Source organism: Xyrauchen texanus, chromosome 46 (assembly GCF_025860055.1).
Source record: "Xyrauchen texanus isolate HMW12.3.18 chromosome 46, RBS_HiC_50CHRs, whole genome shotgun sequence".
In the NCBI taxonomy this organism is placed as follows: domain Eukaryota; kingdom Metazoa; phylum Chordata; class Actinopteri; order Cypriniformes; family Catostomidae; genus Xyrauchen; species Xyrauchen texanus.
The window spans coordinates 15,902,452-15,914,921 of NC_068321.1; the positions used below are offsets into that span (position 1 = coordinate 15,902,452).

Below are 12,470 nucleotides of genomic sequence, written 5' to 3' on the forward strand. Positions count from 1 at the left end.
TTGCCTTGATCTTTTGGTATATAAGAGGTCTTTGTATCATTAAAACGTCCTGCAAGTTTAATATTTTAAGACGTCCTCCCCATTCTAAACGAATCATTTATTTAATCAAGCTCAAAATACAGCTCGTTCTGGATTCATGGTTAGAAGTGACGTGTCGGTTAGAAGTGACGTAACAGCGTTTGCATATGACCGCCTCCAGCACAAGATAACTACGCTTTAAGCGCAAGACAACTACGCTGATTTCAGTATCGCCGTCGCCTCACAAGTGTTCAGTCGATGGACAGCGAGCTCTGACAGAGACTACTTGTGCACAGGAAAATTACGATGCCACACAGATGTGCTGTTCCTGGCTGTGGTCAAACAAAACCTCTGAATAAGCTGCCGAAAGATCCAGACGTCAGGGAAAAATGGATGCAGTTTATTTTTTGCGGATCGACCCAGTCACGGCAGTGTTAACTTAAGCGTTTGTTCTGTACATTTTAAGGATGACTGTTTTGAGAACAAATCTCAATATGATGCTGGCTTTGCCAGAAAACTGTTGCTCAAAGATAAGTCCGTGCCGACTATTCTGGGAACAACGACAACGCAAACTGTAAGTAATCTATTTTAAACTTTAAACTACTTTTTAAAAGCGCAATTTCATTCATTATGAATAATCACAGTGTTTTTACTTAGTTTACTTGCATATTGTTCTGGCTGGAGGCGTCAATAATTGATACATAGGCACTGACGTTAGCCAATCATAACAGTGGGCGTTAACACTGAGGTCTTAAATGGAAAACGCCCCCAAAACAGACTGTTTGAATCAGAGGATGAGAAACAGGGTGGGAAAAGGTCATAAATCACTAGATTTTAAAAGTTTTTCTTAAAAAAAAATATATTAATACTATAATTGCACCTAAGGGAACATAATAATACAATAAAAAAACCATGTCATGACCTCTTTAAGTTACATAGACTGCCTCCAGTTTTCCTCAACTTGACTAATTAAGAGGCGATATATTTGACCGGCATATCATCAAAATGTCCGTAAAACGAAACCTCTGCCGGTCACTTTGACCGGCACCATTTTTTTCTAGCGGAAACTCTGCTTGGGTGAGCAATCAGTCTTCAAGTATCATCATGGAAACTACTTAGCTACAACCTAACAACCATTTAGAGCACCCTCGCAACCAAAACAAATTGACTTCCATTCATAATCATTTAAATCAGTATCTCTACACCAGAACATCACAGAGACTTCTGGTTTCGTTCATTTGACTCAGATAGCAAGGAGCCTTATGAGTATCACCTTGGAAACTGCCTAGTAACCCCAGATGGGGTTACCCTAGCAACCAAGTATCAAATCACATATCTCTGCACCAGAACGTCATAGTGACTTCCAGTTTCATATGACTCATTGTAGCAAGGAGCCTTTTGAGTATCACCCTGGTAACTGCCAAGCAACCAGATGGGGTTATCCTAGAAACCAAGTAACAAATCACTTATCTCTGAACCAGAATATCGCAGAGACTTCCATTTTCGTTCATTTGACTCAGGGTAGCATGGAGCCTTTTGAGTATCACCTTGGTAACTGCCAAGCAACCAGATGCAAAAGACTAACCTAACAAATCAACATGCTAGCAACATGCTAAAACATGTTAGCAATGCCTAACTAAGCATTCTACCTATTAATAAACTTTCAGACTAGGCTTTTTAAAGCCAAACTAAAGTTTTCCTGACAAACTTTCCTCTCTAGTTCATTTCTATCAGTGTAAAAATAGTTTTTACTTCATGCATCTTTAAAATTGTATTAGATCTGGTGTGCCATGGGTGACCCTTGGCTTCAACTTCATTGAATGACAATGGAATCCTACCACACAAGTCTTTGTGAGATGCAAATAATAAGAGCATCCCAGAATAAGAATGTTGTACACAAAAGTCAAAACCAGAAACGGCTGCAGCTGTGGCACACCGCCACCACAGATTTTATGAGCCATACGGGTCATAATATGCAAACAACATTGTCTTAGGACTTAACGACTGAACATTTACATGCACTTTTCACCTGTGAACTTTAATCCACCCAAGTTTTACACCTTAAAATGAAGGTAACAGTTTATTTAAGAAATAAGAAAAGACATAAATAAGAAAAAAAAAACATTGCTTGTCATCACTCCATGGACAAGGGAAGAACAAAAATGGGGCTTAACCATCTGTTATATATACATAAATTCAATAATCACAATGGGAGTTTGACATCAGCTCCAATATAATAATTGTTGTTGAGAGTGTGTCAACTCAGAAACAACACATCCTACTTTGATAGATCTGTGAAAGTAGATCTGTGTACTTAAAACTTCTGGGTGGGGATCGTGGTGCGCTTTCGAATGAGAGGCAAGTTGCAGCTTGTGCGCCATGTCCTAGGACTGAACTTGTCACGGTGTGCATGTGTGTATGCATGCATGGATTACATTGTGGTGATGGCAACACTTACCAATGGAGTGAAATGTGCCGTTTGATTTGGTGTACGCCAGGAAAGCAGCCAACAGGAATATGGAAGATAGTAACTCGGCCCTGCCGACGACACCAGTCACCTTTAAGCACAAAACAAAAGAGTGAAATTAAACCTTTCAACAGCCTGATGTGCATATCTCTCAACACTTCCAACAAGCAGAATGTCATTTGATCAAATCTGCGATCGTAAAATAAATATGTCAGATGATGTTGATTGATGTCTAAAGCATGTTTCTACAGCAGTGCATATGATTATGCCGTAGCCACAGTCTGAATGGGGAAGTTTATGCCATGAAGTGTCACACAGAATCATATGACAGGTGCAAGAGAAACCAGTTTTCAGCAATCAATCATCATTTGTGAAGCAGAAATTATTTTTCCCTTGTGCCATCTGTAAGAACTTGTGCTGAAAATATTGCACATAATTGTATATTACTTGTATGTTTTATAATTACAATTCTAAAACTGATCAATTTCAGTCCTGGATGCTGATTGGTCAAGGTAGCGTTACAGCTCTGCTATAATCCACAATATAGTAACAGCTGAGGCAAAACACTTGTTCTCCATATTACTGCACAGCACACATTTTTGTTGCATAGCAATGTTCTCATGGACTGTAGCTTCTAAAGAAGGATGGCCATATGCTAAAATAAAACATTTTGATGACAAAGTAGCTGCGTCCAAAATAGTGTACTGTCAGAGCTTTTGATGAAGGATGTACTTCTCGGCTGGTAAAACTTGTAAAGTGTGCAGGTGAGTAGTATGAATGCTTCATCAGGGGATGTGGGCATTGTCCCGTGACCAGAACATATGATGTTATAACAACACTCGCAAAAATAATGTACTCGGGTTTTGTTAAACAAGCACCATTTAAGCACAAGGAACAACTTTCATGGTATATATTGCACTTCATGTAAACCAATCAGCCACAACCTCTCTCCAAAACAAAAAACATCCAGTGAGGGGCAGTTCTGTGGATGGAAATGTCTTGTTGATGAGAGAGGTTAAAAGACAATGGCCAGACTGGTTCGGCAGACTAAGTGTACAGTAACTTAGATTCTATACAATTGTGGTGAGAAGAATAGCATCTCAGAATGCTATTCTTTTTTTTTTCCTTTTCTCCCATTTTCTCCCCAATTTGGAATGCCCAATTCCCAATGCGCTCACCACTGTTGTGGTGGCATAGTGAATCTCAATCCGGGTTGTGGAGGACGAATCTCATTTGCCTCCGCATCGGAGACGTTAATCCACGCATCTTATCATAAAAAGCAACATAAAAGTAATCCATATGACTCCAGTGGTTTAATCCATTGCTTCGAAAGCGATATGATAGGTGTGGATGAGAAACAAAATCAATCTTTATGTAATTATTTACTATAAATCTCCAATTTCACTATCACTTCCACATCCTCCTCCTTTTGTTTCAGGCAATTAGCATTCTTCATGCATATCGCCACCTACTGGGCAGGGAGGAGAATTAATACTAAAAAAGGTCTTAAATATATTAAATATCTGTTTCTCATACACACCTATCATATCGCTTTAGAAGCAATGGATTAAACCACTGGAGTCATATGGATTAATTTTACGCTGCCTTTATATGCTTTTTGGACCTTCAAATTTCTGGCCATCATTCAGTTGCATTGTATGGACCTACAAAGCAGAGATACTCTTCTAAAAATCTTAATTTGTGTTCAGCAGAAGAAAGAAATTCATACACATCTGGGACAACGAGATAATTAATTTTTTGGGGTGAACTATCCCTTTAATATCTTATGCAATTCTGCTTCAAGACATTTTTTGTTTGCTTAGATATTTTCCTCAGAAAATAAGCAAATACTCGGTAAAAAAAAAATTTTGCAGATACAGTAGAAAAGATCCCCCTGACTCATGGTTCTACGTCGTTTTTTTTTTTTTTTTTTAATTCAGCATTTAACGTGACATCAGATTCTTTTAACCTCTGCGGCTTAACCATAGGAGAGAGGATAGTGGTCAACCAGCATATTACACAGTAAATCATGGTTTGTGAATACCATCCAAATGAATTGGGAGAGCCGTAAATGAATACCTACCTGTCGTAAAATTGTCTGCGACTTCTCTTATAAAACAGCTATTTTATCAAAATAATCTCCATACATAGCTCACTCTAAATTCTGTTTGGCCGCATTCAATCCCATGGCAAAATGACTATAAAAAAACACCTGTGGCCACACATTCTATAATAATTAGTCAAGTTGCTGCATTGCTTGACAATGGCAAATAGCCTATAGTTAGTGTAATCAACTATTTTAATTGGTTGAAGAATGATTTATTCCTTTAGTAATTATTAATACATTTCATGTTTATTGAAGATTGGTATTTTATCATTTTGCTGTTGCCTCCATTCAATAAAAGCAATACGATTTTAACAGGGGTCAGGGGATTTGCATCATGCCTAAGAACACCACTTTCCCATGGTAAAATCATGGTAAGGCATAGCCGTTTATATAAAAAGTACATGCCTTACTAAAGGTATTGCATGCCAATGTAAATACAGACTAGGTATGGCATTAGACCAGGTGTACAGTAACCACTGTTGCTGGATTGCAATAATAAATAATTATTATTCAAAGCAACTTTCTAAAAATCAATTGGAGAAACTCAGCCTCTGTGGTACAGTTTAGGGCTGTGCCAGAGGGCATAATGGTTATACAACACAACTGAGATCTGAATAATCCTTCAGATCTTAGATCACAGGAACTGAACACCCAACCTTTTCACAAGCAGCCCTGATCCTTAACTGATAAACTTCCACCACTCCTCAAATAGCGGTTGTTTAATCAGATAGCGTACTACAACATTCAAGTTAATCAAAGTCTTTATTTATTCCCAATCTCCAAGCATTTAGCCCTTTATGAAATTCATTCAAGTGATAACTTGCTTAAAAGGGGAAAGGTCAACATTAGGAGTATAAAACAAATATTAACTGCAATGGAAGAGGCTCAATTTCAATGAGAAATTCTATGGTAATGTTCTACTGTTTACATGCAATGCACACTGGGACAACAAACTCTGTCTATTACTGCCACCATGAGGTGGCAAATGCAAAGACACGTCAATTATGTCAATGACAGCGTGTCTGTTGAATGCTAGTTCCTTAACCTTTTTACTGATGTTCATTTCCTCAAGCAAAAAAGGAGTAGAATAAATCATAAATGAAGTAATTGAGAATATACTTTTTCCGCAAGACATTCAACACAGTAACAATGTCGCACAGAGGCTTATGAGGCAAAGGCTGCGTTAACCCAAAGGGCAACATGGGTTGCAGCTCAGGGCCCTGCCACTAGAGTACCACCATACTCTGAAAAAAAAAAAGAATTATTATTTCTAAACAGTTTTCCTGAACACTCTTGCCACACTTAGACTGCTGTTGCTTGCAAACACGAGCAAATTCACAGCTAAACAGTGTATTACAGGTACTCCCGCCCCAAAGTCACACAATAGGTTGAGCCAAAAGTTGTCGCGTCACTCAAACTAAGGGAATAAAGTTTTGAAAGTGCTACAGAGCCAGTGTTTACATTCTTCGGGGAAATCAACCTACAAATGGCTTCCTTACTGTAGGCTATAATTATCTCTGCGATAAGAAACATTATTTTAACATTGAAAAAAAATAAAATAATAAAAAATAAATCACACAAGGATTCACATTATAAAAATATGTATTTATATGCATTACCAGTCTGAATTGGCTCCATACTCTTAGCGCTTAGAACTGAATTCATCCTTAAACCATAGAGCATTTGTTTTCGGAGATCAGCCTAATCAAAATCAGCTGAGGACCTCAGTGAATTATAACAGACTGAACTGTACAATGACAATGTGAACTGTACAATGACAATGTAAACAGAGCACAATGATCCCCTGCACCTTTTGGGTTTCAAAGACATATTTGACGGCTTGCTTTCAAAAAGATCATAAAGAGGGCACTTTACGTGGTTTGATGATAGTGATGAGTGTCATTTAATTTTATGCAGATCACTGATTGAGTGTTTTAACATGATTGCATGGTAATTGTATCTATCCTTACTGGCATGGGCTATTTTTGTATGTATTCCGCAGTCTAAATAAAATGATTTCTGTCTGTGTTACATTCATAATAACGGCCATTCAAGGGCTGCTGTATTTACTATTTGTTCTTTATTGGACACGCTTCAACATATGTCATTGGTGAGTCTTCTGTGATATGTTGGTAGTTTGTGACTCTCTGGGTCATGAGCAAATCTTTATGGGCATGGCTCATGAATATTAATTCGTTTATTATGATGTTGGTTAACCGGTGTAGAACTGAAGATCACGTGACCTAATTCATATTCATGAGCTTGCCCAGGGCACTGGGGAGGCTTAACTTGGCCCTTTATGAGGCATACAGAGGAGGGTAGTGTAGCCTAGAGACTGGTAACCAAAAGGCTGCAACTTCTAACTTCAAAAGGCACAAATATGTAGCATGAAAGTTGAAGAAATATATTCCACTGGCCCTAGTCATGCATGCAACAAACTGTATTATTTATGATTTGTATGTCCTGAAGAAAATACCAGTGCTTTCTTGGCAACAATGAGGTTTTGTGTGAATGAAATGCCACATCAGTATGCAATTTTGAGCAAATACATATAAAATTGATATCATTATCCTCACAAAACCTGTCAAGATAATATCCTGGTTATATTTAACCCCAAATCAATTTAAAAAAAAGATGAAATATCATGTATCATGGCATTATTTTTAGGACCCTTAAAGGTGCTGTAAGTGATTTCAGCCAATCTACTTCCACAAGACTGAGCAGTTGAATTAGCCATGACCCCTCCATCCAAAACCTTGCACTCCAAAGATAACAGATGAGCTTCATTGAGATGGGCATCATGCAGAAACAGTTGTTTAACACAACAGCAGTAAAATAACACCCTCAACAGACAACTTGGCTTAAAAATGGCACTAAGACTCAATAACTGAGAGGGGTCTGTCTGGGTCCTACAAGTCTACTACAAGACATACGCATTACACGACACACCCAATGCAAGTTACGCCACTTCCAAATAACCAGCGAAATCTTAAGTATTGGAACAGTTGGATGCCAAAATCATACTCTGTTTGTTGTGATTATTTGGAGTTCCGCCGCAAACATACACCTTCACCTATCAATGACTCTAACCCTAACCACAATGGTTTTAAAAATGAAAAGATTATAAAATCATTCAATATACCGCAAATTAAAAGTTATTTTAAATTCAATTGTACCACAGTATCACTACGTGGCTACAGTGAGGAGAAATTAAATGAAAGTGAAGAGAAGAAGCTAGTGTTATGCTAAGCTAATAGGCTAAACAATTAGCTTGTAGGCTAACTGGAGAGAACAGAACAGATAAATGTATATCTTACCATTTATAAATTTTTTATTATTGAACATGCAGAAATTGTAAGTAAATAGAGTAAATATCACTTCCACAAAACTACAAGTTCAGTTTACCATTTATATCTTCTTTTTAATAATATGGTATGTAACATATCATTTAAACTTTATTCTTTGTTATATTTAAAGAGTTAAGAGAAAATGAAATCACAGCGTTTGCATAGGATTTTAAAAGTACTTTTAGCAAATAGATTTGCTTGATGATCAAAGGGGGGCGTTACTTGTAGTGGGTGTGTAGTGAAGTGGATGTTCCTTGTAGTCTTGCAGGATACAGACAGATACACTTGGAATAATTCACTGCAACTACAGTACTATGAGAACACGCAAAATGATAGACAGTTTGAAAGCGTCAGAGACCATGGTCCGCAGACACATTTTTATTTGCGGAGTCTAGAGCCATCACAGAGACCAGTGAAGACATCTAAAGACACTTTTTTAACTTTTACTATTCCTAGTGTTTTGAATGATGATCATTTCGTAACAGTCATTTTTTTACTGTATTACAGGAAAAAGATGTTATTGTACTATGATTTTCTAAATTAAAATGAACAAAAATGAAAGGACTGAGGGAGGTCAACTATAATGTATAAATACTTAATTTAAATAATATTTGTTTTTTTCATGTTGTGGTATTAATAATATATCTGTGACTGTCATAAAAATGATGTCACAATGTAAAAAATCTTAATTGTCCATAAAAAGGCTTTATTTTCTGTAATTTCTTATTTAGATTTTGAGTAAAATCATTTTTTTTTAGTCTTGCTAGTTTTCGTGAGAAATGCTCAATAACAATTCATTACGCAAATACAATATGCGATAACATCAACACTGTCTGTAACATTTCGAATTGTTTTAGTTTTTAGTGCAAGTCAATCTTTTATCTTACATTTAAGTATAAACTTTACATAATAAATTAAATATGACCCTTAAGACTGAAATTATCTAAAAAAAAAAAAAAAAGGTTTTTAGTCTACATTAAAAGCGCTGAAATTTTTTCAATGTTGAAATTCAACAAAAGTTAATCTCAATCGACAGCATTTGTGTGGCATAATATTGATCACAAAAATACATTTTCACCTGCCCCTCTTTTTCTTTAAAAAAAGCACAAATCTGTGTTATAGTGAGTCACTTACAATGGACATGAATGGGGCCAACCTGTAAACGTTAAAATACTCACATTTATTTCAAAAGTATAGCCACAATATGCAGGTTAACATGATTTTAGTGTGATAAATCGCTTACCTCCCTTTGACGATGTTATGTCAACAAACACTAAAATTACTGGAAAAGATATTTAAACAACTTTACAGCTCAAATAATACACAAGATAACAGAAAAAAACATATTTAAGTCCTTTTATAATAGTAAGATTCACATTTCTGCCTTTAAACCCTCCAAATATTGTCTCTTTTCACTTCCATTGTAAAGCCCTAGGTATACTTCCATTTTTACTTGAACACTCCACGTCTTCATCCAGTCGAATGCGACCCTGTCAAAATATACTCCATATTACTGTGCATGCATTCACAGTCGGTTGCCGCATGCATGCTACGACTGCTATGATACACCGGACAGTTACATAAATGCAGGTATCTCCAAACCTCCCCACACATGCATTCTTGACTTGCACATCCACTGTTTTTGTTTTTATCTTCATTTCCTGAAGTTTAGCTGTGATTACATCTTCAAGCGCTTCTTCAATTGCAAGTGTTGCCACCTTGTGGACTCACTAATTAGTGCAAATAACTCCAGGCGCATTCTGCGCATTCAAAGACGCGCAAATGGAAAAAAATCTCTGCTGATGATATCATTTCCATCACGTGTCCTGTTCACGTCTGAACATGCATACTTTAGGCTTCAATGCCTCACTGTAACCTCGATTTTTTTTTTTTTTAAAGAAAAGGTGTAAAAAGTCGGAATGCATTTTTGCATTAATTTGGTAAATCTTTTAAATAGACATAACAGGATTTTTTCAGACAGTACTTACAGCCTCTGTGTGAATGGGATGAACTGCAAACAGCAGGGCTGCTATAAGGCTGGTGCTTCGGTCCAGGAGCAGACGACAGAAGTGGAGGAAGAGGACACACACCACAGCATGAAGAAGCACATTGAGGAGGTGATAGGATGAGGAGCTCAGCTCACTGAACAGGTAATTGAGACGAAAGGTAAGGACAGTGAGCGGCCTGTAGGACTTATGGCTCCTTTCCTGGAAAACAAGAGCAGATGATTTTATCTAACATGACTCAAAGTAAAAATTTGTATAATTTGAGCTGTAATCAGAATTTAAATTTTTTAATTGAACTACAGTATCCGTTTAAGTGTCTTGCTGAAAGGCACAATGGTTAGGGCTCATAGATTAACCTTTGAAGTAGTTAAAAAAAAAAAGAAATCTTTCAGTTATCTCTTTTCAATATATTTAATTCAGGTGTTCACATCAGGGGGAAATAAATTACCTCTGACATTGGTGTACCCCAGAAGTCATTGAGAAAGAGATTCTTCAGAGGTGTGGTGGGACGAAGATCTTTGTTGTCCAAGATGGCAGAGACATCATCGAACACAAAACCACAAAATAGGCTGTTCCAGTAGCATCCCACCACCAGTCCACTCAGAAGACAGATCTCCTTCCATGACACTACAGCCATCGCTGACGTGAGACCTCATTGAGCACTGCAAAGACAAAACAGACTTGATTAACTCCCTGAAACAACTGAAAATCCTGTTAGGGTGTTACCAACATTTTAAAAAGTCAACAACACCATAGACTAATTGAAGCCTTACTTACCATTGTTACCACAATTTCTGCCAAAATACCAGAGTTTTGCAATAGTAAATTGGTTTTATCTTTCAAATAGTGTCAGAAGCTTTCACAATCAATTTGTTTGTTTCTTTTTCGATGACAGTGGTGGGTAATACTAAGTTACACATTATAGTAACAATCACTACAGGAGCTATGATACTTTGGTGAAAATGATGGTTACCGTGCAGGGTCAGAAATTAACCAGGTTACTGGGCAAAACTCCCCAAGATACCTAAAATGTTGGGGCCAAAAATGTAGTGTACCATTAAATCTGTCTTCACTGTCTTAGAGACAAGTGATGTTAAAAGTATAGCTAATATGAAGAGGTTTGTGGTTTTATAATTGTAATAAATTGTGATATATAATAATAATGAAATATTACTTTGTAATAATTGTTCGGATTGAAAGTCTAATTCAGTAGCAACAATAAAATAATGAATTAGCCACTAACAGGGGTTAAAAATAAGCATATTGAACAACAACCTCTTTTCCAGCCATGTCACAAGCTTGGTTTGCCAATCGCAGCCGACTTCTAAAATGAACGAATGAATAAATAAATCGAATTATCCTGGTGGATTGAGCACAACAGAGAAAAGGGATTCAAACACATTTAGCTTTCTTAAAAATAAATTAACATTTGTTTTTTGTTTTTTTATTGAGATAAATCAAATATTGCAAGCACACAGCTGTGTACAAATCCATTTCAAATAAATAAATGTAATGGTGATGGGAAAAGCTGGGTTAAAAAGCCAAGAGATAGCTAAGTCTATCTCAAGCTATTCCATTAGCATGCTCTCATTTCACGGATTTTTACAAACAGACTTGATCTATCATTGACGATCGACATAACATGATCAAATCGAAGACTCACCCTGTCATATCTGGGGAAAAACTCAATGAAAAGAGAATGTGTGTTTATTTTGGCTGAAGTAGCAAATGCGATCTATAACGACATTAACACCACAACACTACTTCCGGGACATATTACTCGTCAGAATAAAAGCAACTGGCAAAATGTACATATTTTTACATTTACAACTAAACAATATATAATGTTAAGTGTTTCATTTTTAAAGGGATCTTTTTACCCAAAAATGAAAATGACTTCACCGTACTGTATACTCACTCTCACTTCATCCCAATGTTGTATGACATTTTCTCCCGTGGAACAAAGAGTGATTTATGGTAAAAATGTCAAAGCTGCTCTTTTCCATACAATGAAATCGTGACCACGGCTGTCCAGAATTATTTTCAGTGAATAACAACTTAAAGAATCATTCACCCAATAAAAGACAATTCTTATATCATTTACCCACCTTAATGCCATCCCAGATGTGTATGACTTTGTTCTGCACTACACACTACACACACACACACACATATATATATATATAATGCAACTTTTACGAAAGATTGTTGAACATTTTAAAACTCCGAGATACGACTTTACGACACATCGCTTTACGACTGTTTTCACTGTTGCCTAGCAGCAGCTCAAGAGACATAAAAGATGGCTATGTTTTTTTTGTTTATAAGGTCTGCTTGGGTTATTTAAATGTCTTTGTCGTTTAATAATATGTAATAACACTTATTATTTACTATTCACACGTTCATTATGTAGCGCATTTTAACATTAACCTTTATGTATGCATTTTTATAATAATATAGCTGACTAAAAAAGAGAAAGTATGACCAGTTGCATACAAAGCTAATCTTGGCTTTTTCATTACATT

General features: G+C 36.5%; 1 protein-coding gene across 2 annotated transcripts in view; it reads right to left on the bottom strand.

The window, feature by feature from the left end:
* LOC127638262 (protein O-mannosyl-transferase TMTC3-like) overlaps window positions 1–12,180 on the bottom strand; it is a 52,236-nt gene extending 40,056 nt beyond the window's left edge. Inside the window, exons 1-4 of one of the 2 annotated variants that reach the window (XM_052119710.1) lie at window positions 12,054–12,180; window positions 10,394–10,607; window positions 9,928–10,146; window positions 2,477–2,576 (exon numbers count right to left, since the gene is read on the bottom strand). In XM_052119710.1, coding sequence (XP_051975670.1) covers window positions 2,477–2,576; window positions 9,928–10,146; window positions 10,394–10,582 — 508 coding nt within the window. In that variant the 5' untranslated portion in view covers window positions 10,583–10,607; window positions 12,054–12,180. Of the gene's footprint in view, window positions 1–2,476; window positions 2,577–9,927; window positions 10,147–10,393; window positions 10,608–11,608; window positions 11,722–12,053 lie in introns of those variants that run through there. The other variant, XM_052119709.1, reaches the window with a different exon arrangement.
* Window positions 12,181–12,470: the final 290 nt, after the last annotated feature.